The following is a 27,177-nucleotide window of genomic DNA, read 5'->3' as shown; positions in this document are numbered from 1 at the left end:
AAAAAAAAAAAAAAAAGAGTTCTGTACGGGGCCAATGGGTGGCATGGTCAGTAAGTCCATGGCTGGACTTCCACATGACTGACCATGGTTCATGCTGGGAACAACTGCATGTGTGCCCAAGATCCCAGGAGGAGAATGGAGGAGAAGGAATTGTGGTGTGGCCATCTATCCTGGGGAGTGATTTCGCATTTTTCTTCTCACTGTCTCTCTTTCTCTCTCTGGTGAGCACATACACCCTATGGCAAAAACCTTAAAAAAAAAAAAAAGAATAAGAGTTCAACAGTGTACAAGGAAGCTGTGGTAAAACCTCACAGTAAGAGGGGACTTCAAAATGTTCATGGAAAATGCATATTATGAAACAACTATGCATGGATTTCTAAAACTGCACCAAATAAATCCATCCTTTAAGTTTTCCACCAACTTTTTAAGTACCCTGTGTAATCATTGTACTGTGAGGCTCTTTCTTAAAGAAGTCTGCCATTTTTGATAGTCTACTCATGATTTTTCAGTGTAGAAGCAGAAGCTGGACTACAACACGATTCATTGAAGAATGAGAGTCTATGAAGAATGAATATTAGACTAATTATAATAAATGATTAAATAAGCTAAAACAAAGGAAGCTATGGAATACACATAATAACCCAACTTTCTCATTTTTAAATTAAAGAACATACATCTTTGCCAAAGCCAAGGGGTTTTACAAGGGTTTTACATTGATCTCAGAGCTTGCAGCATGAGCAGTCTTGGATACTGTGGTCAAAGACCTCACTAACAAAGCCATGATTTTCTTGTGAAGTTATTGTGAGGACTCAGTATTGGTTCAAAATGAGCAAAACTATGCTGTCTCATGATATTTCTCAATTATCAATGTGACTAAGGAGATGAACTTAGAATTACAGTAAATCATTCTCTGAGAAATCATTTTTTATAATGCTGATGATCATATGGAAACTAAAATGCATCCATCCCATATCAGACAGTGAGGTATCCACACCTGGAATGCTAGTTCCGGTTGTCATGTCTCAAGAAAAATAAAAAGAACTTGGAAAATGTTCAGATAAAAAAATAAAATAAAATAAAAAGTATTTTACCAGAGCAGATAATATCAGAATTTTAGTCTGTAAATATGAAGGCTGATAAGAGTGTGTGAGCTCTGCTTAGCCTCCCTCATCATGAGGGAGATGTAGATTAAAACCACAATGAGATACCACCTAACCCCTGTCAGAATGGCAATACCACCTAACTCCTGTCAGAATGGCAAAAATTGAAACTACAAAAAAAAAAATGGTAAGCGTTGGCAGAGTTGTGGTGAAAGGGGAGCTCTCCTACACTGTTGGTGGGAATGTAAATTGACCTAGTCACTGTGGAAAACAATATGGAGGTTCCTCAAAGACCTATAAATAGAACTACCATGTGATCCAGCAATCCCAATCCTGGGTATATACCCAAAGGAAAGGAGAATGCTTAGTCAGAAAATTACTTGTACATCAATGTTTATTGAGGCATTATTCACAATTGCTAAGACATGGAACCAACCCAAATGTCCACAAACAGATGAATGGATTGAAAAAGTGTCACACATATACTCTATAGAACACGATCCAGCCATTAAAAAAAAAAAAAAAAAAAAAGACCCTGGCATTTGATAGAAAGTGGTCAAATATGGAAGATTTACTGCTGAGTAAAGAAAGCCAGGCTATGACAGAGAAATATCAAATGTCTCCACTTAATAAATACTGATTGTCCACACTCTATGGTAGAGTTTAAAAGATTGGAGGACATAAAAGCCATGAAAATAGTTAATGGACATTGGAGACAATGTGGAGGGAGAGTGGGAGAAGGGAAGAGTACAGGAAAGGAAATCAGGGAGAAAAAAATAGAGAGACAAGACATTTGTGGGACACAGAAATGGTTTATTGCCTGTTGATGATAACGTGTCTAGTATTCTCAGATGGACTAGTCTGAGGTGTATTTCATTTTGGGTAAATTCTCTTTACAAGCCAAATGATTATAATGATCAAATGTTTAAAATAAATAAATTAAATAATAAGAATAGATAATTTTTTAGAAGTGTGTGAGCTCTGCTTATGATGTAGGAAAGGATATTAATTACATTAATATCCATACTATTACCAGAAAGGTAAAAATATGAGTAATCCTTTTGGAATCTAAAGGAATACATTTTGGGACAAGACTTATGAGAGAAAATTCTACCTGAATAAAGCAGATCAAAGGTGACAAGTGTTGAGTAAGAATATACAGTAGAAGGGTAGATAATTCCATAAATAGCAGGCCTACTACAGATGATTTAGGGCAATAAAGGAAATTTGAAGGGCTAATTCCTTGACTTCTAAAGAGAAGACACTGACATCCCACAAAGACACAGTATCATGATTATTGGGCCTGTAAAGGACTTTAAAGGCTCCATTGGTGGCCCTGATGCTTGAATCCCTTCTACAGTCTTCCTACCAAGTGGTCATCAACTAACATTCAATGCATTCAGTCACAAGGATCTTACTATTAGGTTGTTGGAAAGCCATGATGCAGTTTTGCTCAGAAAAAACAAAAACAGAAAAATATGTCATGACTTTTCCAGTGACCCAATACTTCCTAAGGTCACTCTTTGAACTCTAGATGATTTGCTAGGAAGTCCTTATGGTGAACTGAAGTCAATTTCACATGATTTCTGATTCTGTCCCATGGAGGGGTCTATACCAAGTCATTTCTTTCCTAGGCAGTCTTGTCTACCTACAGATTAGTATCACAGTAGTGTCTTTCCTCTGACCATGACTTAAATATTTTCATCCAGGATATACTCTCCCAGTTTGCATTTCCATTTTTCCTCTCAAGCCCTGTTTCCTGCCTAATCCTCAAATCTTGGCATCATCCAGTCACTTGGTCACTTCTTACTCCAGCACTCAGACTGTGTGACATTCCCTCCCACACCCCCTACAGCTTCAACAGCTTCCTAAATGCTGTAGATATCCAAATATGTAGATATCTCAACTTAGATTGCAACTTAGATTGTTTTCTTGTACCCCAGATCCATTTATCCAAGTATTTATACTACGCCTGTGTTTTTTTTCCAAACCTGTACATCTTCTGTCACCTACTTAATTCAAATACCATCTACTCTGTTAAGAAATCTTATAGTCACCCTAGATCTTTTCGCCTAAGTTTTTCATCATGTTAGTTACCAATTCCTAAATGTCTCCTAATTTATCATTAGCAACTGCTGATTCAATTCAGGTCCTTCTCCATTCTCAGTAAAACTACTATGGTTACTGCCATCCTTCCAGGCTCTCTCTTGCTCCATTCCATCCCATATATAAAGATCATAATTTTTTTCAAAGAAAAATAAAAATAAAAGCCCCTACAGAAAGACATTTGCTAGATCTCTCAACACTTTCTAGATACAATCTCAATTTAGCTCCTGCCTACTCACTCTGGCATCACTTTCAGCACTCGTACACAGCTCCTGTCACACTGAACACCATACTGTTAAGCATAAGCTCTTCCTTTCTCTACATTACTGGATGCTTTTCCCTTTGCCTAGAGTTCCCACTCCCCTCTTCTTTGCCTGGCTATCTCTGAGTACCTTGTAAGACTTATCTCAAGCATTTCTCTCTTTGGAAAATCTTGCGTAATATTTTGAGACTCAATTCCCAATTCTTTGTCCTCACAATCTTCCATCCTCTAACACACATGATCTGAGCTTCAATTATGATTTCAGTTGTTTATCTTTATTCATTTTGTGGGCACTATTTGAAGGCAGTGAATAGGTATGCATGCAGAGGGCCTGGTAACACAAGGTGGTCAGGTCAGCTGTGAATGGCACACCATGTCACAATTTCTTTCCTGTGTGCTCTTTCATCCACATACTCTAGTATATGTCAAAACTGTGGCAACTTTAATGGCCCTTCATATACTTTTCCTTCACAGTTCTTTCCTGACCGCTCCATTGAAAGTCAGTCTGTTCAGAGAACTGTTAAAGCAATTTTCACATAGTGTCTGTAGACAAGCTCCTCACTCTCATTCTCTCTGCCAGATTGTAAACTCTTTGAGGGTAGAGACCATGTCTTATGCTCCTTACTCATGCTGGGTTGTCAGAAACCAAATGGAAGACTGATTTTTTCGTGTTGAAACTGCTGAAAACCCCACAGATGAGTGGTCATGCATGTTTATCTGCAATTTAGATAAGCAGCTTAGTATTTCCTGGCAGGCGTGGGACCCATACTCAGTGGGTACTAAGGAGACCCGCTGACAGTGACTGTGCTGCAGTCAGATCACAGATGTTATTATGATCATCTAAGCACTCCAAGCTGAGTCAGCAGGAGGCCGAGCTAATTCCAATCCTGGGGATCACATACCATGGTCTAATAGACCAGAGTCTATTAGAGGTAACCCTGCTCCAACCCTAGCTTTAATGATCTGAACAGTGTAATAGGAAACCAATCACAGAAAGAATTAGGGACTCCTGCTTATTTGCCATCCTCAATTTATAAAGAAGTTTTAATAAGTTACCTCTTTGCTCACATATTATAGAAGAGACTGTACAATGCTATAATAGATCAAAGAGGAAAGAGAAGCTCCTCTGGAAAGAGGAGCAGCAAAGAGATAAGACTATAATTCAAACAGAAAATATGGGAGCATTCTTATGTTTATTGTGGCATTATTCACAATTGCCAAGACATGGAACCAACCCAATGTCCATGAACAGATTAATGGATTGAAAAAGTGTGGTGCATATAATCTATGGAATACTACTCAGCCAGAAAAAACCAACAGGATGCTGGCTTTTGATAGAAAGTGGACAAATATGGAAGATTTGCTGCTGAGTGAAGCAAGCCAGGCTATGAAAGTGAGACATTGTGTATCTCCACTTAATATATACTGACTTTCCACACTTGATGGCAGAAAACTGAAAGATTAGACGATATAGAAACATGGAAAATAGTTATGGATATTGGAGACAGTGTGGGAAGAGGGAAAAGGGGAAGTGTGAGTAAAGAAATTAAGGGGGAAAATAGAGAGGCAAGACACTTGTGGGACACAGAAATGGATTATTACCTGTTGATAACGTGTATAGTATCCTTAACTGGACTGGTGTGAAGTGTATTCATGATGGGTAAATTCATGTTACAAGCTAAGTGATGTATAGTAATTGAATGTATAAAATTTTTTAAAGTACAAAAAAAGAAAAATATGAGTAAATAACCATAAAAAAAATAGAACCAGTTGGTGTAAAGGAAATAAAAGACTAGTTCTGAAAGACTAGCTGTTGGTCCTGTCTCTGTCATAGTTTATCTCTTGGGGCCTTGCTTCTCTCATATGCAGAACACACAGGTTGGGCTCTAAATCTCAATATTGCTTCCAGTGCTGACAGTCTTTAACTAGGACCTCTTTCCCACCCAAGTTTTGTGGTAATATCAAATAATTACTGGCACCAGCAGTTTTAAGAAGATAATTGGCAGGATACTTAATTCTAGCTATCCTCTGGTAACTAGAAACTCTTCCTTTTCACCAATAAATATGTAATTGAGGAACTATTACAGCCTGTGAGACAAATCTATCATACACACCTAAACAACTGAATTTTCTTTCTCTGTCAGGGAAGACAGATGTTGGTGATTCGAGTCCCTCTGTCCTCATAACTTACTTTGGGAGTGGAGGGGCTGTGGCCATGCAGCACCTCGCTCCTGCTGTCCAGTTGAGCTGCTGTCTCAGGAGATAGGAGAGGGTCTGACTCTGGAGTCCTCAGGATCTGGTCTGGACTTTCTTTGCCTTTCTCCAGAAGCATGTCATGTTCATGTAAGTTACTGAGGGGAGTCCAGGGTGGAGTGTACTTTGCCTCTGAATCCTGAACATCACCCTTGCCTAGGGTCTGGCTCTCCCTGCACTCTGGTGCTTTCATCTGCCCTTCATCCTCCATCTCCTCTTCACAATAGGAGAAGTTTAATTTCTGCTTCAGTTCTTGGTTAATATCTCCATCGTCCATCTCAGCAGAGAGCTTGATCACATAGGTAGGAAGGTCTGTCAGCGGAGAAGACTGTGACTCTGCAGAAGTAAGGGCAGAAGAGAATTTAAACTAGCAGGTTCCACAACCTTAGTTTGCTTTTCCCTGCCAACTCCAAGGATGAGACAGGTGTTAATTTCTCCCTTAAATACGCAAATCTGCAAGCGCTCAGCTCATCCTTATTTCCATTCTGACTAAAGAGAGTCCCAGTAACTCTTTGAGCAATTAAATTCAATTTATGTGTAGAGTTCTTCTGGGTACCCCCCAGTTAGTCTCCTTTAACCGAAATACCAGTGAGCTAGTTGGAGCCTGTTAATTTAACATGGCTTTAAAAATACTCATTAGCCATTTTGGGAACAAATTTGCTATTGGAAAGAATTAATCTCACTCTTTCTCACCATTTGTAAGCATCACCCTCTCCTCCTCCTTCTCCCCACCACCCTGGGGTGAACAGCAGGTAATTAGAATTTAGCATCACCAGGATGTCATAATGCTCCTTAAACAGCTTCAATATTATCTTGGCTGTAATTCCTATCCCTCACAGAGACACACCTTATATCCTGGCCAAACACACCTGTCCTGATTCAGCCACCCTCCTCTGACCAGGTGTTAGCACGTACAGCTTTGTGGGTATTGAACACAGTTTTTAAACAAAAGAAAGAGTAGAAAGATCAGCACACATAGAAACAGATTTTAAAAATCCTTTAAAATGACAATTGCTTTTGCCAAAAATACCTTATTTTGTTTAAAAAAGTTTTTACTTTTTAGGTATCCTTTTCTTTTTTAATTGCCAGAGAGTGCATGCATTCACCAGAAAGAGACAGATAGAGGAAAAGGGAGAAAGAACCCCCGAGTGGGGCATAATTATGCAGCAATCCCCTCTCCCATTGGGATTTTGCCTCCAGACTGGGATCACTGCAGTCAGCTATGTGGAACCCAGCTCCCTTAACCACGAGGCCACGGGCTGGCTTGATATCTTTAATATACCTTAATTTCTTTCACAGAGAGGCCACTCCTGGAAGAAAGAAATGAAACAACCATAAAATCTAGCAATCCCTCTCATGGGTGTATATCCAAAGGAAAAGAAATCAGTATCTCAAAGAGATATCTGCACCCCCAGGGCTACTGCAGCACTATTCACAATGGCCAAGCTCCGGAATCAGCCTGCCTGCCTATCCGTGAGAAGATAAAGGAATGTGAGATGTACGCAGTGGAACACTACTCAGCGTAGAAAGGATGGAAAGCCTGCCTTTCACATCCCTGAACCTGAAGGACATTCTGCCAAGTCAGTAAGCCAGACCCAGAAACACAAATACTGTATCATCTCACGCTACCTGTAGCCTAGGTAAGTCGAATTTATAGAAGCAGAGAAGTGAACAGGGGTAGTGGGACTAGGGTGATATTGGTCAAAGGGTACAGACTTTCAGTTATAAGGTGACCGAGTTCTCGGTTTCTAGTGCACAGCTTGCGTGGTGACGGACATATTAACTCGATTGTCAAGAGTCATTACACAATGCATATGTATTGTGTAAAAATAATAAAATACAAAAATTAATAATAATAAAAGAAAAAACCTACTGATATCCTTAGAGGAGAAAACTATGCAAAAAGAAATCAACAAAAAAGAAAAAAGACACACGGAAACCCCTCAGGATTCTCAAGGAGGCGCTGGAGGGACCAGACCTGAGCATTTATTTATATGACAAACATGGGCCCAAAGAGAGAGAGGCACTGAGGAGCCATGACAGATGGATGAGTGTAGAACCAATTTTATTTCCCTTTCCCTATAGTCTTTAGTTTACCCCAGCCTGTCACCCGTCTTCCCTTTTCCCTCTCTTCATGGATTTCTCCACGTTCTTCTGTCACTCCTTCCCCATTTCCAGCTATAGCTGCAGAACATCATTTAATGGCAGGGGAGATGTGACTCTGTTTTTTTGTTTTTTGTTGTTTTTTTTTTTTCAGCTAAAAGCCTCAGGTTCAGCACTGTAGGTGGGCACAGCCCTTAGCCCTTCCTGGCCCTTCTCTATCCTCCCACCCACACAAACTGTCCCAGCAATTCAGCAAGGGCACACTGCCACTCGTAGCAAGCAGGAACTCACTGTTACCATCGACACAGGTCCACCTCCCTTGGGGACCAATGGAAGTTCAACCATTAAGGAGAAAAGAGGACTCAGGTTATCAGTAAAGAAATGACTATCAGCTGAGATTCTGGGACCAGGAGTGAATTTCCTGTTGACAAACTAGCAGGCCAGGCAATCCCTTTCCTGCAGCCTTGGCGTTGGTCAGTTTCGCTCTTCACGGTTCATGGCTTGACTGTCCTCCCCTCTCCAGACTGGCATTGCTCTGGCAGAGTGGGACCTGACCTGAGGCCCTGAGCAGGTGCAGGGGCTGATTTATTGGGTGTTACCCAGGAGGCACAAGGTTATGCTTTTACCATCACCCCTGCCTTTTCTCTTTTTCTTGCTATAACCTCCATGACCCTTACTTATGACTGCGTTGTTTGCCTAAGGAGGCAACCATGCTGTGGTGGTGGTTTAGTGCTCATGTTATCAACAGTTGTCCTACTGGAAACTTGCACCACACCATTTTCCACGTATTGTCACTCAGAAGATAAAGATTGTGGCCAAGGCCTCAGAATAAGAATGCTGTTAATATTATAACAAGTATAAAAAAGATATTCCTGATTTCAAAAATATAATAATGAGATTGGGGCAGTTGCTGATCTCGGTAAACCAAAGGGATCCTCAGAGATCAATTTTTGCCCCAGGCTCAAGGTCTCTATTTTCTTGTGTTTTACTCTCTTCTTCATTCTTAGCCTCTTCACGTTATGAAAAATCCCATCTTTGCTTCAATGCATGTTCACACCACAGGCACCCACCCCAGGCATTAAGCTCCACATCCTAGTTGAGATGATGTGTCCAAAGGGGACCCACGTGGCACCCTGGTGGCACAGTCGGTAGGGTGCTGAGCTGAGGTGGTGCTGGATGCCCGCAGCAACCACAGTTCAGATCCCAGCACAGCAGCCCAGAAACGTCCCAGTACAGAGGCTCATGCCCAAGATTACAGCAAGCGGCAGGTTGTGGGGAGGGGAGACCTTACTGGGGGTGTTTTTCTCTCCCTTTCTGTGCACATACATGCACTCTCTCTCATGAATTCCAAAGGGGAAAAAAAAGAACTTATGTAATCTGTGGCAATAAGAGGAAAGGAGGGCTTTTCCTGTAGTGCCTGGTACACTGTGGATGTTGCATGAATCATTTTTGAATGGATTTGGGAAAATAAATTAATATATCTCAGTTTTGTTTAAAATATTCAGTATTTGAATTTTTAAAATTTGAGTTATTTATCTTATGGTGACAGGAGTTGTTGCACAAGGGGAAATTTCCCAGAGTCGGATGTGCAGAAAGGAAGCCACTCTGGCATGTCATAGCCAGCTCCCTCCACCATGGGCTGGGGGAGATTCTCCTCTTGCACTCAGACTGCTGAGTGTGGAGGAAGCCAAAGCACTCCACTCTGACCAAACCTTGGCTCTGAGGCCTTGGAAACACTGGTGTGAAGAACAGAAGCAGGAACATCTGCTTATTCAAATTGACTTTGCAAGAATTGCAGACACCTGTATTCACCTTCGGGGTAGACTGTTCCTTTGTGAAAGTAAAGCTAAGGTCATGGAAACAGTGATACTTGAGTCTCTTACTCCAAAGAAGGACATGCTAGCCTGACTGTCTCCTCAGTCAGGAGAGAAAACGGTAACAAATATTTAAATAGGCCAAAGTAAAGCTCTACCACATTTATTTGAGACTAAATCATGGGCCATCAGGTGGCACAGTGGTTAAGGCGCTGGACTCCCACATGACCAACCTCAGTTTGAGTCCCAGACCTGGCAGCTTGAAAATCAAGCTGGGCACATGTATATGTGTGCCCCAAATCCCAGGAGAATGGAAGAAAGGGGATTGTGGTGTGGCTATCCCCCCTGAGGGGTGATTTCTCACTTTCCCTCCCACTATCTTTTTGTCTCTCTTTCTCTCCAGCAAGTATACATGCTCTATAGCAAAAGGCTAAAAAAAGAAAAGAATCATTGGTGGCCAGCCTCATAGCCCAGTAGTTAAGAAAGCTGAATCTCACATGGCTTACCGCGAAGTTCAAATCCCAGCTCCATGGTTTTGAAAAGTATGCCATGTGTGCATGCCCAAAATCCCACAGAATGGAGAAATGAAAGAGAAGAGATTGTGATGTGACCACACCCCTTTGGAAGGGTGCTTTCTCCCTCTGTGCCCCTCTCTCTGTCTCCTACTGATAGACACACATGTCCCCCAACAAAGTTAAGAGAAAAAATATTACAGTTAGATTACTATATTCTGATGAGACAGATCCATTGAAAACCAACCAGTGTGATGTCTGGTTTCTCAAACAAGAAATGGATACTTTCACAGTCAGTCTTTCCAGGAACAGAAATTACTCTGATTTATGAAGAGAATTTACGATGAAAGTGATTCTCTGTTGGGTGTAGACTCAAGACCAGAAAGAAAGTCAAGGGAACTCCAGTCTGGTGGAGAAGAAAAAAGTGAACTTTGTCACCAGAATACGACCCATCACAGTGACAAGGCAGCAAGCAGGCTTCTTAGACTTTCTTTGTGAAAGTAAAGCTAAGGCCATGGAAGAGGCCTATGGCCCATAGAATATGTAGGAACCATCTATCGCTCACAGATGAATGCAAGGTCTAGACCATGATGTCTTTAAGATCCTGCCAGCTTTAATATCATATGGATCCTTGTCCTTATCCAAACTCTTAGCACACTGGAAGTGTGTCAACTCTCAGGCAAAAGCTTGCAATGACTTAGGGAAAACAGAATGTTTTCATCATCAACAGGATATTCTCTAACTCCTTGGAAAAATCAGTTAGCAGTGGTGACACTGAGCAGGTGCAGATTGGTGCCGCTGTCCCGGATGTGGGTCCATGGAAGCAGGGGCTCAGGTGCTCTTGACTTCTGCCAGCTCTTTTCCTGTGACAAGGGCCAGGAGGTGAGGGAGATACGGTGGCACAGCCAAGAACCTTGAAAGGAAACATTTCTTGGTCACTTCTTATGCCAAGAGAGAGTACACAGAACAGACATCTGTCAGTCACAGTGAATCCAGTGAAAATTTCATAAATCATTAATAGTTCCTCACATTTGTCTATCATGCTGCTTATTTCAAAGTGCTTATAAAGCTTTATGCCAGAAGAATAGAATTGCAAGAAAGGATTATGGACCAGGTAAGAGCCCAGAGGTCATTTTAAAACCTAGAAGTCTACCATTGATACTTTTCTTCTTTTTGTGTAATTTTTCTTTTTTTTTTTCTTTTTCTTCTTCTTGTTGGAGAGTTTTTTTGTTTGTTTTTTGTCTTTTTTTTGTCTTTTTTTTTTTTTTTTCTGTAGGGCACATGCGCTCGCCAGAAAGACAGAGACAGAGAGACAGAAAGCAAGCGAGAAATCACCCCCCCGGGTAGATGGCTATGCTGCAATCCCTTCTCCTCCATTCTCCTCTTGGGATCTTGGACATGCACGCACACATGCCCAGCATGAGTTTAAGCCACCAGGTCTGGGACTCGAACCACAGTCGACTACATGGGAGTCCAGCAACACAGCCATTATGCTAACTGCTGGGCCCTTGTGTAATTTTTCTTAATGAAAATGTTCAACAGGGTCAGCAGGTGGCATGGTGGTGTTAAGGCACTGGACATATCCATGTGACTGACCACAGTCCAAGTCCTGGACCTGGAGGCTTGCTTTCTCACTTTACCTCTGTGTGTGTGTGTGTGTGTGTGTGTGTTGTGTGTTGTGTGTGTGTGTCTGGTTAAATTCAAATAAATGAATGAATAAATCAAATTAAATAAATAATTCTTTAAAAAGAAAAGAAAATGTTCAAACACACCCACAATAGAGGAAATAGTGTTTAAGTTCCGATGTACTCATAACCTAGCTTCCCAAATTAAGGACAGCTTTAGACTCCTGACTCTGCAACTTTATTGAGGGTGGGTGCTGGGACATTTTAAAGCAGATAAACAATAACATGTCATTTTACCCACGAATGCTTCAATGCCATGTGTAAAAATCCCTAGGTTAATCCATTAATTTGAATCTGTAACTCTACCTGATGAATAACTCAAATAGATTTTCATGAATTGCTGCTATTCCCAATGTAACCCATTTGTTTTAACTGGAGGCTGTTCATCAAAATAGCTGTTACAGTAGAGACATACTATTTGTCCACCCACAAGACACAGGACTCTTCTTAGAATAGGAGCAGGTTTCTGACCTGACATCCCAATAATTTTAGAGACTGATGACGTACTGTGCATACTTTAAGGCAGCAGTACCCAACCTCTTTGGCAGCAGGGACCACTTAGTGAAGACAATTTTTCCATCAACTGCATTTGGAAGAATGGTCTATGATAGAATTCAACCTAGATCCCTCACAGGTGCAGTTCACAATAGGGTTTGCACTCCTATGAGAATCTCATGCCACTGCTGCTCTGACGCTAACTGCTGGTTCCCAATGTCTACTTTTTTTTTTTAAAGAGATATTTTGCTATAGGTTATGTGCACTCACTGGAGAGACAGAGAGAGAGAGACAGAAAGTGATAAATCATCCCCCCAAGGGGATTGTGGACACACCACAATCTCTTCTCCATTCTCCTCTCAGGATTTTGGGCATGCACACACATGAACCCGATGTGAGTTTCAAGCCTCCAGGACTCAAACTGCGGTTAGCCATGTGGGAGTCCCGTGATGCAACCATTATGCCATCTGCTGGTCCCAAAATCTACTTATTAAAATGTTTAAAATGATGTTTCGGAACTAGCAGTTAGCGTAATGGCTATGTCGCTGGACTCCCATGTAGTCGACAGCAGTTCGCGTCCCAGACCCGGTGATTTAAAACCCACGCCGGCGCGTGTGCGTGCGTGCCCAAGATCCCGAGAGGAGAATGGAGGAGAAGGGATTGCGGTGTGACCATCCCCCCTGGGGGGGTGATTTCTCGCTTTCTGTCTCTATATCTCTCTCTGTCTGGCGAGCGCACGCCCCCTATAGCAAAAAACCTCTCCAAAAAAAAAAAAATGATGTTTCAAAGGCAATCGAGTAAATGAGGAAATATATGTTATATATGAAATACATGTGTTAAAAACTGGTCCGTGAAGTGCTTGAATCCCTTTGCTCACTCCTCTTCGTCTCCCAACCTCTAAAATCTGGGGGCCTGTGCTCAGCCCTCCAAGCTTTCTCCTGTCTGTGTACACTCACTTCCTTGGAATAGCATTCAGCCTGCAGTTTGGAACGCTGTCTACAAGCTGGATTTCTATCCTCATCACAGACCTTTCTTTCTCTTGACCCTCAGATTTGAAACTGACTTATCAGATCCCTCTCTGGATTCCCAACAGGCACCACCATCACACCACGTCTGAAACTTCCCACTCCTGCGATTTTTTCATACCTTGGTGAATGAAAGCAGGTGCGTATCCCTCTCTGTCTCCACAGACCTGCCCCTGATCTATGAGAAATCCCTGCAGTTCCATCCCTTGCTATCCCTGCCTGTTCCCAAGAGGTGATAGCCTCCTCTTAATGGGCATTCCTTGCTTTTTTGTTTGTTTGTTTGGAGAGGTTTTCGCTATAGGGCACATGCACTCAGCAGAGAGACAGACAGACAGAAAGTGAGAAATCACACACACACACACACACACACACCGGTGATGGCCATTCCACATTCTCTTCTCCATTCTCCTCACGGGATCTTGGGCACGCACACACATGTGTCCAGTGTGAGTTTAAGCCACCAGGTCCGGGACTTGAACTGCGGGCGACTACATGGGAGTTCAGCGACATAGCCTTTACATCAAATGCTGATCCCTCCTTGCATTCGACTTTGCCTCATTGTATTCTTTTTCACACCAAGTAGGAAAGATCCTTTTTAAAAGAAAGTCAGATTATGACATTCCTGCATTCCAGCCCTCCAGGGTCTCCCATTCCACTCAGGATAGAGTCAGCTGCCTACACCAAGGCCCCAGGGCCATGTGACTCACTGCCCCCCCCCCCCAGGCTGTCTGTGTTCCCTCTCAGACGGTCTGCTCTAATCTCTTCACTGTTTCTCAGATGCCCAAGTCTTTTCTGCCCCAGGACCTTTGCTCCGGCTGTTGTGCTCTTTCCCCTCACCTAACATACGCTGTCAATTCCCACTTCCTTCAGATGTCTGCTCAAAGACCAAAGCTTATCAGAAAGGACTTCCCTGGCACCCTGTACAGGACCCACCAACACTCGCTAGCCACATTCCTTCACAGCACATATCACTATATCATGTCGTACATTTAATGATCCATTTTAAGAACTATCTTCTCCCTGACTCCACCCGAATAGAATTCTATAAGGCAAAAGCTTCACTCTTGTTTGATCTTCTATTGTCATTACCCAGAACAAGCCTGGGACACAGTAGGTGCTCAGTAAGTATTTGTAGAGTAAATCAGTCATACTGTGTATGCTGTCTATCCCCATGATGGATACCATTGAAAAAATGGGGTTTATAAAGTTTCAAACTTTTAATTTTCAGTCCCAATGCAAATGTAAGAGGATTAGAAAGGAAGAATGCGCCGATTTTAAATAATTGTGTCGTTTTGAGCATGAATTGCATTTTATTAATCCCTACATAATTCCTGACCCAGCTTAAGCATGGTCTCTGTGGTATGTGATTCTCTGCTGTAACCTTGAGCCACACCAGGCGCCAGCAGTGCAGATGATCGGGAGGAGCTAAGGGAAATCACAGTGCAGATGAGGCTGACGTGTACCTGGTGTGGTCTAGCTTGTGCGGTAGATGTTAGGAGTAGGGAGAATGGGGCAGATAGGTTCTCCAGGGTGTCTTTGGTTACCTTGGGCAGTTCACAGGTCAGAGAAGGGGTAGCTGCTCCCATTATTTTCTTCCTCTTGCCCATTCACATTTTTTATTTCATCCCCATCACACCTCAGCTTGTCCCACGGTCTGGACTCCTGTCTGAACTGCCAGTGTTCTTCGCAGCCAACTAATTATGCAGATGGATGATGGCTGGAGGGCTATCTGTTCCTGATCTGGATTGAAGACTGTCCCCCACAGAGAGAATGAAATGACTTAATTATGTGAAGAAGTGGATTCTTTTCAATAAATATGTATTTCTCATGCAATTTGAATAAAACGTTTCACAGCTTTTTGAAAACTGGATAAAACGATTGTAAAGTTGACATAGAAAGATAGTTATATTAATAGCTATATAGGAGGAGTAAGTTTTGGTATTTTAATGCACGGTACAGAAACTATAGATAACAATACAATACAGTGTATATTTTACATAGGAGAGAGGCTTTTGAATGGTCTCACAACAAAGAAATGATAAATGTTTAAAGAGATGGTATGTTAATTACTAACTAGATCATTACTCAATGTATACATGATCAAAACATCACAGTGGAAAATTATGATGTCAACAAAAATAACTTAATTTTTTAGGTTTTGCCATAGGGCACGTGCAGTCGCTGGAGAGACTGTGAGAAATTACCTGCGGGGGGATGGCCGCACCGCAATCCTTCTCCATTCTCTTTTTGGGGTTTTGGGCATGTACACCATCAGTGTGGTTTTCAAGCCACCACGTCCGGGACAAAACTATGGTCAGCCATGTGGGAATCCAGCGCCCTAACCACCACACCACCTGCTGGCTCCCGAATAAATACATTTTTAAGAAGAGAGTAAAAAGTCCAATCCACCATGCTGGTGCAGTGGTAATATAACACTCTGCAATAAAGCCACCACATGAGAAGGTCTGGTTTTGCACCTGGAGGTCTCCCCATGCAAACCACGCACACCCACGTGTCCTTGGTGATAGCTGGTGGAGGCCGGGGGTGGATCACAGTGTAAAGACCTTGGTGAGGGTGCCTGTCTCTCTGTTTCTTTCTGTCTCTCTCATGGAATAAATAAATATTTTAAATAAATATTTAAAAGAGAGAGACAGATAATAAAGAGAGAAGCCTTCCTCTGCCAGAAGTAAAATTTTAAAATACATATTTAATAATTAAATTTTTTCAGTACTAGTATAAGAATAAGCAGATCAGGGAACCAGCAGTTAGCGTAATGGCTATGTTGCTGGACTCCCACGTAGTCGAATGCGATTCGTGTCCTGGACCCGGTGGCTTAAAACTCACGCCGGGCGTGTGTGCGTGCATGCCCACGATGCATGCCCAAGATCCCAACAGGATGGAGAAATGAGGAGAGAGGATCATGGCCCATGGTGGGCCATGTGCCTGTATGCACCATGCCAGCCCTTCCTCCAAATGTTCTTTAAACTATCAGATCATTAGGAAAGTCATAATGTATTTTTCTATGTAAACATGCATCATGACTAGGGTCAGCAGGTGGCATGGTGGTTAAGGCGCTGGGCACTCCCACATGGCAAAGCACGGTTCAAGTTCCAGCCTGTGCCTCTTGCTTTCTCACTTTCCCACTTTCTCTCTCTTTTACTCTGTCCCTATCTGGTCAAATTAAATAAATAAATACATATAAATAAAATAATTCTTTATAAAAAAATAAGTAGATCAATGATGAAAGATACACAGATTGGTAAATACCTGTGGGATTTTTTTGGTTTTTTTGGGGTTTTTTTGAAGAGAGATTTTTACTATAGGGCATGTATGCTTGCTGGAGAGAGAGACAGAAAGCAAGAAATCACCCCCCAGGGGGGATGGCCATGCTGCAGTCCCTTCTCCTACATTCTCCTCGCGATTTTGGGCCTGCATGCACATGTGCCTGGTGTGAATTTCAAGCTGCTTTGTCCAGGATGCAAACCACAGTCGACTAGGTGGGAATCCGGCGATGTAACCATTACACTGCCTGCTGGTCCCAATAGCTGCAGTTTAATATCGTACTTTAAAAGAGAGCTGCAAGTCACAGGAAGCATAAGGACTATTCAGCAGGTGATGTAGCAAGTATTGATTATTCAGTGAAAATGTCTCACAACATACCACATAACAATATGAGCACTGAATAGATTAAAAAGTGAAATGTGGAAAATCAATTAATAAGTAACCAGAAGAAAATAAAAGTGAATGTTAATCAAATTTCTGGATGGGGACCAACTTTCTAAATTTCAAAATAAGAAGTCTCTCTCTCACACACACAAAACTGATAGGTTTGTCTACCTAACATTTAAAACTTCTATATTTCATAAAGCAAAAAAAAAAAGGCATTGAAAATACAATAAATTGAGAATGGTATTAACAAGAATCATGCCAGGCAAAAAATGTATATATATATATATATTTTTTTTTTTTTTTTTGGTGAGTTTTTCTTTATTTCTGACAGATTTTTGCTTCAGGGTGCATGCACTCTCCAGATAGAGAGAGACAGAAAAATAGAAAGTGAGAAATCACCCCCCAGAGGTAATGGCCAGATTTATGGCATGCCCTCATGCACATGCACCTGGTAAGAGTTTCAAGTTGCCACGTCTGGGACTCAAACCACCATCAAGCCATGTAGGAGGCCAGCGACACAGCCATTATGCTAATTGCTGATACCCCCCCCAAAATTTATATTGTTATTGGATAAGTACTGAAGCAAGTTGATATCCAAAGTGTTAGAGACAGGCCCAGCCACTGGGGCATCAGCAGTGGGATGTTGATGCACAAGGCCGGGGCCACATGGGAACCGGGGTTCAGTTCCCAACCTGAACTTAAACAGGTCAGATGCAGTGGAATGCACCTGTAATCCTAGCTAACTGCAAGAGGCAGGAGGCAAGAGGCAGGAGACAGTAAGACTCTGTTAAAAATGCCTGTGTCTGTCTTTCTCTCACTCTCATTAAAAAAAAAAAAAAAAAGCATTGAGGGGCCAGAAGATGGCATGGAGATGAAGCAGCTGGATCCCACTGCTTGATGCTTGACTGTATGGTTCAAATCTCAGACCTGACAACTTGAAAATCATGCTAGGTATGTGTGTGTGTGCCCAAAGTCCCCAGAGGAGAATGGAGGAGAGGGATTCTCTCTCTCCCTCTCCCCATGTCTCACTCTGGCAAGCACATGTACCCTCTAACATACTCATAAAAAGATCATTGAGCATTAAAAAAGAGGACACCATGCAGAGACAGTGCACTGAACACTGACAAATTTCTAGCATACGTTTTAAAAACATGATTAGATTCGATCACAAAACACAAACTTAAAACGATATTTTCATCTGACAAATTGGCAAAAAGAACTCTAAGTGGCAATCCCTAATTTGGACAAGGCCGACACCAGATTGATACCATATGTACTTGTGAATCAATGATGTGACAGTGCAGTCAAGAACCTACAGACATCACTGCATACTGTCACCCCTGGTGGTCTATCACAGGTCCAAAGCCTGATGGCTGATTGCATTTGCCCTGCCTGTCACCCTTCACTCTATGTTTCATTTCTTGCCTTGCAGCTGCCTTCCCTGCAAGGCTATGAGTCTGACAAGAAGGGACATGTCTGTCTTCTTCACAGTGTCCCAGTACCATGCACAGGACTTAGTATGAATGAAATTTGATCAAAGTTTTAGGAGCATGGTGTATTTCTTTCTTAACCATTTTTACATTTAATACATTTTATTACATTTTTACATTTATTTTTTACATTTAATTATTTTGTACATTTAATTTACATTTGTTTTTACATTAATTGCTGTCCATCCTTGCAGCATACATAATGATTTTCCCCTATGAATATATTGCATATTAATGCAGTCCAAGACATTACCATACATGTTATGATCAACAGATAGCTTTTCATTTTTGTGCCTGTTAAACGTTCTTTCTTCCCTTGATTCCCCTTCTCCAACTACCCACTCCCCTTCTATAGTGTTTCTAGTATCTACGGTTGCCCCCTCCCCCCGTCTTCATTTGTATCTTCCAGTCTTTCAGTTTCTGCCATAGAGTGGACACATTCAGTACATATTAAGCCGGGACATACAATGCCTCTCTTTCGTAGTCCGGCCTGCTTAACCTAACATTAATTCCTCCGTATTCATCCACTTTGTATCAGGGTGTCATTGTTTTTTCTGGCTGAGTAGTATTCCAAGCATATATGTACCACATTTTTTCCATCCATTCATGTACTCTTGCATATTTGGGTTGATTCCATGTCTTAGCAATTGTGAATAATCTTGCAATGAACATGGATGTACAAGGTTTTTTCTGACTTTGTGTTTCCCTATCCTTTGGGTAGGTTCCCAGGAGTAGAATTACTAGGTCTATTTTCAGGTTTTTGAAGAACTTCCATATTGTTTTCCACAGTGGTTGTACTAATTTACATTTCTACCAACAGTAGAAACATTTCTACCTCAGCCTCATCAACACATATCATTATTTACTTATTTATTTTTAAATCTTTTCCCATAGGGCGTGTGTGCTTGCCAGAGAGAAAGAAAGTGAGAAGTCACCCCACAGGGGGATGCCACAATCCCTTCTCCTCCAATCTCCTGCTGGGATTTTGGACACAAAAGCCTGGTGTGATTTTTAAGCTACCAGGTCTGGGACTCAAATCGTGGTTGGCCATGTGGGAGTCCAGCACCTCAACCACCACACAACCTGCTGGCCCCTCATTATTTTTTAATCTTAGTCATTCTGACAGAGATTAAGTGGTATCTCATTGCAGTTTTTATTTGAATTTCCCTTCTGATAAATCATCTTTGCATCACATATCTTCTTTGGAGAGTTGTCTGTTCAGCTCATTTCATCTTTTGATTGGATATTTTTTGTGGATAAGAGAGACAGGCCCAGCCACTGGGGCATCAGCAGTGGGATGTTGATGCACAAGGCCGGGGCCACATGGGAACCGGGGTTCAGTTCCCAACCTGAACTTAAACAGGTCAGATGCAGTGGAATGCACCTGTAATCCTAGCTAACTGCAAGAGGCAGGAGGCAAGAGGCAGGAGACAGGAAGACTCTGTTAAAAATGCCTGTGTCTGTCTTTCTCTCACTCTCATTAAAAAAAAAAAAAAAAAGCATTGAGGGGCCAGAAGATGGCATGGAGATGAAGCAGCTGGATCCCACTGCTTGATGCTTGACTGTATGGTTCAAATCTCAGACCTGACAACTTGAAAATCATGCTAGGTATGTGTGTGTGTGCCCAAAGTCCCCAGAGGAGAATGGAGGAGAGGGATTCTCTCTCTCCCTCTCCCCATGTCTCACTCTGGCAAGCACATGTACCCTCTAACATACTCATAAAAAGATCATTGAGCATTAAAAAAGAGGACACCATGCAGAGACAGTGCACTGAACACTGACAAATTTCTAGCATACGTTTTAAAAACATGATTAGATTCGATCACAAAACACAAACTTAAAACGATATTTTCATCTGACAAATTGGCAAAAAGAACTCTAAGTGGCAATCCCTAATTTGGACAAGGCCGACACCAGATTGATACCATATGTACTTGTGAATCAATGATCTGACAGTGCAGTCAAGAACCTACAGACATCACTGCATACTGTCACCCCTGGTGGTCTATCACAGGTCCAAAGCCTGATGGCTGATTGCATTTGCCCTGCCTGTCACCCTTCACTCTATGTTTCATTTCTTGCCTTGCAGCTGCCTTCCCTGCAAGGCTATGAGTCTGACAAGAAGGGACATGTCTGTCTTCTTCACAGTGTCCCAGTACCATGCACAGGACTTAGTATGAATGAAATTTGATCAAAGTTTTAGGAGCATGGTGTATTTCTTTCTTAACCATTTTTACATTTAATACATTTTATTACATTTTTACATTTATTTTTTACATTTAATTATTTTGTACATTTAATTTACATTTGTTTTTACATTAATTGCTGTCCATCCTTGCAGCATACATAATGATTTTCCCCTATGAATATATTGCATATTAATGCAGTCCAAGACATTACCATACATGTTATGATCAACAGATAGCTTTTCATTTTTGTGCCTGTTAAACGTTCTTTCTTCCCTTGATTCCCCTTCTCCAACTACCCACTCCCCTTCTATAGTGTTTCTAGTATCTACGGTTGCCCCCTCCCCCCGTCTTCATTTGTATCTTCCAGTCTTTCAGTTTCTGCCATAGAATGGACACATTCAGTACATATTAAGCCGGGACATACAATGCCTCTCTTTCGTAGTCCGGCCTGCTTAACCTAACATTAATTCCTCCGTATTCATCCACTTTGTATCAGGGTGTCATTGTTTTTTCTGGCTGAGTAGTATTCCAAGCATATATGTACCACATTTTTTCCATCCATTCATGTACTCTTGCATATTTGGGTTGATTCCATGTCTTAGCAATTGTGAATAATCTTGCAATGAACATGGATGTACAAGGTTTTTTCTGACTTTGTGTTTCCCTATCCTTTGGGTAGGTTCCCAGGAGTAGAATTACTAGGTCTATTTTCAGGTTTTTGAAGAACTTCCATATTGTTTTCCACAGTGGTTGTACTAATTTACATTTCTACCAACAGTAGAAACATTTCTACCTCAGCCTCACCAACACATATCATTATTTACTTATTTATTTTTAAATCTTTTCCCATAGGGCGTGTGTGCTTGCCAGAGAGAAAGAAAGTGAGAAGTCACCCCACAGGGGGATGCCACAATCCCTTCTCCTCCAATCTCCTGCTGGGATTTTGGACACAAAAGCCTGGTGTGATTTTTAAGCTACCAGGTCTGGGACTCAAATCGTGGTTGGCCATGTGGGAGTCCAGCACCTCAACCACCACACAACCTGCTGGCCCCTCATTATTTTTTAATCTTAGTCATTCTGACAGAGATTAAGTGGTATCTCATTGCAGTTTTTATTTGAATTTCCCTTCTGATAAATCATCTTTGCATCACATATCTTCTTTGGAGAGTTGTCTGTTCAGCTCATTTCATCTTTTGATTGGATATTTTTTGTGGATAAGCTGCTTGAGTCCTTATATATTCTGGTTATCAGTCCCAGTGAGGCATAGTTTGAAATATAGTCTCCCACTCTGAAGGCTGTCTCTCATTCTGATTATTGTTTCTTCTGTGCAGAAGCTTTTTTATTAAATTTATTTTTAAAAATGTTTACTTATTCATTGTGATTTTCAAGCTGCTGGATCTGGAACTGGAACCGTGAAGCTGGACAAGTGGGAATCCATAATCTTAACCACCACTCCACCTGCTGGCCCCTGCACAGAAGCTGATTAGTCTGATGAAGTCTCACTTGTCTATTTTTGGGGTTATTGCATGTACTTTGGAGTTCTTTCTGTTTTGTTTTGGTTTTTTTTGGAGAGGTTTTTGCTATAGAGTGTGTGCACTCGCCAGACAGACAGAGAGAGACAGAGAGACAGAAAGTGAGAAATCACCCCCCCCAGGGGGGGCCACGCTGCAATTCCCTTCTCCTCCATTTTCCTCTTGGGATCTTGGGCACGCATGCACACACAGACCCGGTGTGAGTTTTAAGCCACTGGGTCCGGGACTCGAACCACGGTCGACTACATGGGAGTCCAGCGACATAGCCATTATGCTAACTGCTGGTCCCTGGAGTCTTATTATTATTATTATTATTATTATTATTGGGGAGAGGTTTTCGCTATAGGGCGCGTGCACTCGCCAGACAGAGAGAGACATAGAGACAGAAAGCAAGAAATCACCCCCCGGGGGGATGGTCACACCGCAATCCCTTCTCCTCCATTCTCCTCTCGAGATCTTGGGCATGCACGCACACGCGCCTGGCGTGAGTTTTAAGCCACCGGGTCCAGGACGCAAACCACGGTCGACTACATGGGAGTCCAGCGACATAGCCATTACACTAACTGCCAGTTTCCCCTGGAGTCTTATTTAAGAACCCTTTGCTTACTCTAATATCTCCAAGAGTTTCCCCTGTGTTTTCTATCAGCCATTTTATAGTTCAAGGTTTTATGTTTAGATCTTTGATCATTTTGAGTTTATTTTTGTTAGTGGTGAGATATAAGGGTCCAGGCTCATTTTTCTGTAGGTAGAGTTACCGTTTTTCCAGCATCATTTGCTGAAGAGTTTCTTTTCCCCACTGGATTGCCTGGTGCTCTTTGTCAATAATCAGTTGGCTCCATCTTTTGGGGTTTATATCTGGCTTCTCTATTCTATTCCATTGGCCTGCATGCCTGTTTTTGTGCCAGAACCATGTTGTTTTGGTTATCACAGCTTTGTAACATATTTTGAGGTCAGGAAGGGAGATGCCTCCTATTTTATTCTTGCACAGTATTGCTTTGGTGATACAGGACCATTTATGATTCCAAACACATTTCACGATTGTTTTTTCTACTTCCATGAAGAGTATGTCTGATAATTCAATCACAGTTGCATTTGTAAATTCACTTGGGCATATTTCAAAATAGCTAGAATAAAGGATTTTGAATGTTGGACCCAGGACACTGAGCATAAGTGTGTGTGCCCAAAGTCCTAAGAAGAGAATGGAGGAGAAGGGATTGTGGCGTGGTCATCTTCCCTGGGGAGTGATTTCTTCCTTTCTTTTTCTCCTCCCTCCCTTCACCCCACCTCTTCCTGGCAATCACAGGTGCCTTATAGCAAAGACCAAAACAATAAAAATAAAGGTTTATTTTTGTGCAAAATTTTATAAACAAGTGTGTGTGCCCGAAGTCCTAAGAAGAGAATGGAGGAGAAGGGATTGTGGCGTGGTCATCTTCCCTGGGGAGTGATTTCTTCCTTTCTTTTTCTCCTCCCTCCCTTCACCCCACCTCTTCCTGGCAATCACAGGTGCCTTATAGCAAAGACCAAAACAATAAAAATAAAGGTTTATTTTTGTGCAAAATTTTATAAAATCTACACTTAAGTTTTTCATAGTATACATGTTCCATGAACTTTTTGAAGACCCCTGTATTAAAAGTTTCTACTAAGAAGGCAAAATGCTCATGTTTTAATTTCAAAGAGAAAAATACCCACAAAATTGGTATAAAGTATAATTTTGGCATGTAAAATTAGAAAAGCATCTATTACCTCTTCTTATCCATTACCTATTTTTAATATGTACCATTATATTTATATACCACAAAGCATAAAAAATGCCCAAGGTAGGTATTCTAAAAGGATAGCCCATGTAAAACTGACAAATAAGGCTCTCACACAGGGGGTCAGGTGAAGAAACTTGTTTAACTTGGGACCAGCAGTTAGCATAATGGCTAATGTAGCTGAACCTCCATGTAGTGGACTGCAGTTGGAGTTCGGGACCTGGTGGCTTAAACTCATGCCGGGTGCGTGTGCGAGCCCCAGATCCCGAGAGGAGAATGGAGAAGGGATTGCGGTGTGGCCATCCCCCCTGGTGGGTGATTTCTCGCTTTCTGTCACTCTGCCTCTCTCTTTCTGGTGAGCGCACGCGCCCTATAGCAAAAACCTCTAAAAAAAAAAAAACAAAGAAATTTGACTATCTTGACTTTGTCACTAGATGGAAATTAAAAAATGACCATTCCCTATTCTCCTCTTGGGATCTTGGGCACACATGCACACATGCTCAGTGTGAGTCTTAAACCACCATGTGCAGGACTGGAACCATGGTTGGTTGTAGGAGTCCAGTCATGTAACCATTACACCATCTGCTGATCCCAGAAAAATAACTCTTAAGAACTGTAACTACAAGGGAACCAGCAGTTAGCATAATGGCTATGTCGCTGGACTCCCACGTAGTCAACTGAGGTTCGCATCCCGGACCTGGTGGCTTAAAACTCACGCCAGGCGCATGTGCGTGTGTGCCCAAGACCCCGAGAGGAGAATGGAGGAGAAGGGATTGCAGCGTGGCCAGCCCCCCTGGGGGGGGTGATTTCTCGTTTTCTGTCTCTATGTCTCTGTCTGGTGAGCACACGCGCCCTACAGCAGAAACCTCGCCAAAAAAAAAAAGGAACAAAAGAACTGTTACTGCAAGCTGGTGTTTCAGGCTGGCTCACAGTTTGAATTCAAACCAACATTGTCCAAAGAACTTCAGGCAGAGAATTTAACTTAAAGCAATCTTGGGTTGCCAATGCCTCCAGATGGCTGACAAAGTCAAAAGAAAATCTCCCCTGGGAGCACTAGACTCCAGAGGGGACCAGCAGCACTTGAGAGTTACCATAGCGATGTTAAAAAGTGAAAAAGTTTGCATCCTAAAATTGATGAAATAAAATAAGCAAAATCGTAACAGTGGCCAACTCATTGGTGAGATTATAAATTTAAAAAAACCACTTTTCAGCATTTTACATTTTGTAGGTATATTTACTATTTGGGGAAATCACATAAATTTAAAATTTAGACATACGGTGTTTCGGGTGAGCTCATTTTGAAATAATTACACCAATCTGGGGGTCTCTGAATATGATTGCTCCTTTCTCTCTCCCAAACTCGTTTTCCAGCGAAGCTGTTTTATTAGCTAAATTAAATTAGTTCCCTTCCTACCTTCTTGTGAAATCGAGCAGACACAGAGAAGATAAATCTGACAGTCAGGTGCAAGAGGTCGCAGGCTCCTTCAGACAGTGAACGTGTATCATCACCCTCATCACTGTCTCTGACTACTTACCATGCGCAAGACACGGGATAAAAAGCCCGAGGGTCTATTGTTCACAGCGGTCTCCCGGTCATTTGCTTCATTGACCAGTATTTGTGGGCCACTTGGAAAGAAAAACACTATGACTATAAAGAGACATCATGGCCACTTAAAATATATACTTAAATGAGACTGAAAAGAGCTATACAATAGGGCTAGGGTTTAGAAATTTCACTCTTCTGTTTGTATAGCACACTGACGGGGAGATTACATTTCCTGGTATTCTATACAGCGTGGGGGTATAGCCAGGGGTGTGGTATCCCCACAGAAAGGATAAAGGAGGTCCCTCTGAGAAGCCCTAAAGCTGAAGGCTTTGGAAACTGCTTCAGGATCTTCTATAATGGGTGTCCCCATTTTATATTTAAAATACAAAACTGTGAGTGCCACAACCTCAGAAACTCTGTGCCTGGTTCTCTGAAGTAGCAGGCTTGGTACCCAGCCCATGAATGAGGTGGGCAGTGTCCTGGCCAGACCTTGGTTGGACCCTGCCTGGGACTCTCCATCCTTGTCGGTGAGGTAGCTACACACTCCACACAGTGTTGGAGGGTCACGTATTTGCCTTTGCGGAGTGGGGAAGAGGTTGAACCAAAGATGTGAATGATGAAAGCAATCCCTATGCCTTTGGGCAAAATGAATTCTTTACTGCCAGATCAGCTTTTGGACTGGAAGCAGCACTGCTGATCTCCTGGGGTCTCCGGCAGCATTGTTTTATCTTGTCCCTCTGGCATGTAGGGCAGGAATTGTCAAATAACACGGAGCAAATCCGCGGGTCCCGCTGAGAACAGGCAGCCTGTGGGGGCTCGGGTGGGGGACACCCCTGAACCTCCAGGTGGTGTGCATCTGAACAGCGCTCTCCAGCGGCTTCACGCTTTCTCTTCAGTGGCTATTCCTATTTCGCAGTCAGACCTCTTCTCAAACAGTTACTCAGACACTTGGGTTACCCTAGGGGTCGGTGCAATCAACATTCTATTTTTACACATGAAATGCAGGAGCAAATCCAGAAGCAATTTCCAAAGCGATCACCTTTCCCTTTTCTCCCAAGGGATTTCCTCTTCCTGATCTTTACTGGAAATACCTATCCCATCCTAAACGCTCAGCACCTCCTAACTTAATACTCTCAAGCTGTATAGAATACCAGGAAAGAACCCCTCATCTCCACCCCGGTCAGTGTGCTGTGTAAACATGAGAGCAGAATCCCCACCCCAACTCCACGGTCCCATCAGCCCACATCTAGGTATGTGGTGGAAGCGCCCGGGCAGCCGGGCCCGTCCCACTTCCCTGCTCCGAAGCGGCTTTTGCTATGCGGTCGGGATTATGTAATACATAGCTGTCACCGTCCTGATGACCAGGGGACTTTGAAAAATAATGGTGACGTAGGAAAACTCCCAGCGGCACCGCTACGGCGGGAGTCCTAGGTGAGCGGGCACCTCCGCCCACGCGCAGGTGCCGGGGCAGGGCTGCGCGCCGGCCCCGCACTCCCCGCTCACAGCACACACACGCACGGACGTGCGCGCCTCGGTCCTCGCTCCGGCGCGGGCTCCGCGCTGCCTGCGATCCCGCCCAGGCCAGCAGAGCGCGGGGGGGGGAAGGGGCCCGGGGCCCTGGGCAGTGCGCGGCCCGGCGGGC

General features: G+C 42.6%; 1 protein-coding gene and 1 long non-coding RNA gene across 2 annotated transcripts in view; one reads left to right on the top strand and one right to left on the bottom strand.

The window, feature by feature from the left end:
- The window catches only part of WEE2 (WEE2 oocyte meiosis inhibiting kinase), a 28,755-nt gene extending 22,752 nt beyond the window's left edge, over positions 1-6,003 (bottom strand). Inside the window, exons 1-2 of the mRNA XM_027770537.1 lie at positions 5,656-6,003; positions 2,181-2,194 (exon numbers count right to left, since the gene is read on the bottom strand). Coding sequence (XP_027626338.1) covers positions 2,181-2,194; positions 5,656-5,998 — 357 coding nt within the window. The 5' untranslated portion in view covers positions 5,999-6,003. The remainder of the gene's footprint in view (positions 1-2,180; positions 2,195-5,655) is intronic.
- A 562-nt stretch (positions 6,004-6,565) lies between these two features.
- Positions 6,566-15,112, top strand: LOC102490416 (uncharacterized). The gene is made up of 4 exons (XR_334046.2): positions 6,566-6,642; positions 7,021-7,361; positions 13,424-13,494; positions 14,997-15,112. It is a non-coding gene; the product is annotated as an uncharacterized LOC102490416 (long non-coding RNA).
- Positions 15,113-27,177: the final 12,065 nt, after the last annotated feature.

Source organism: Tupaia chinensis, unplaced genomic scaffold (genome assembly GCF_000334495.1).
Source record: "Tupaia chinensis unplaced genomic scaffold, TupChi_1.0 Scaffold000140_1, whole genome shotgun sequence".
Lineage (NCBI taxonomy): Eukaryota > Metazoa > Chordata > Mammalia > Scandentia > Tupaiidae > Tupaia > Tupaia belangeri.
This window is presented reverse-complemented; position numbering and strand designations above follow the sequence as displayed.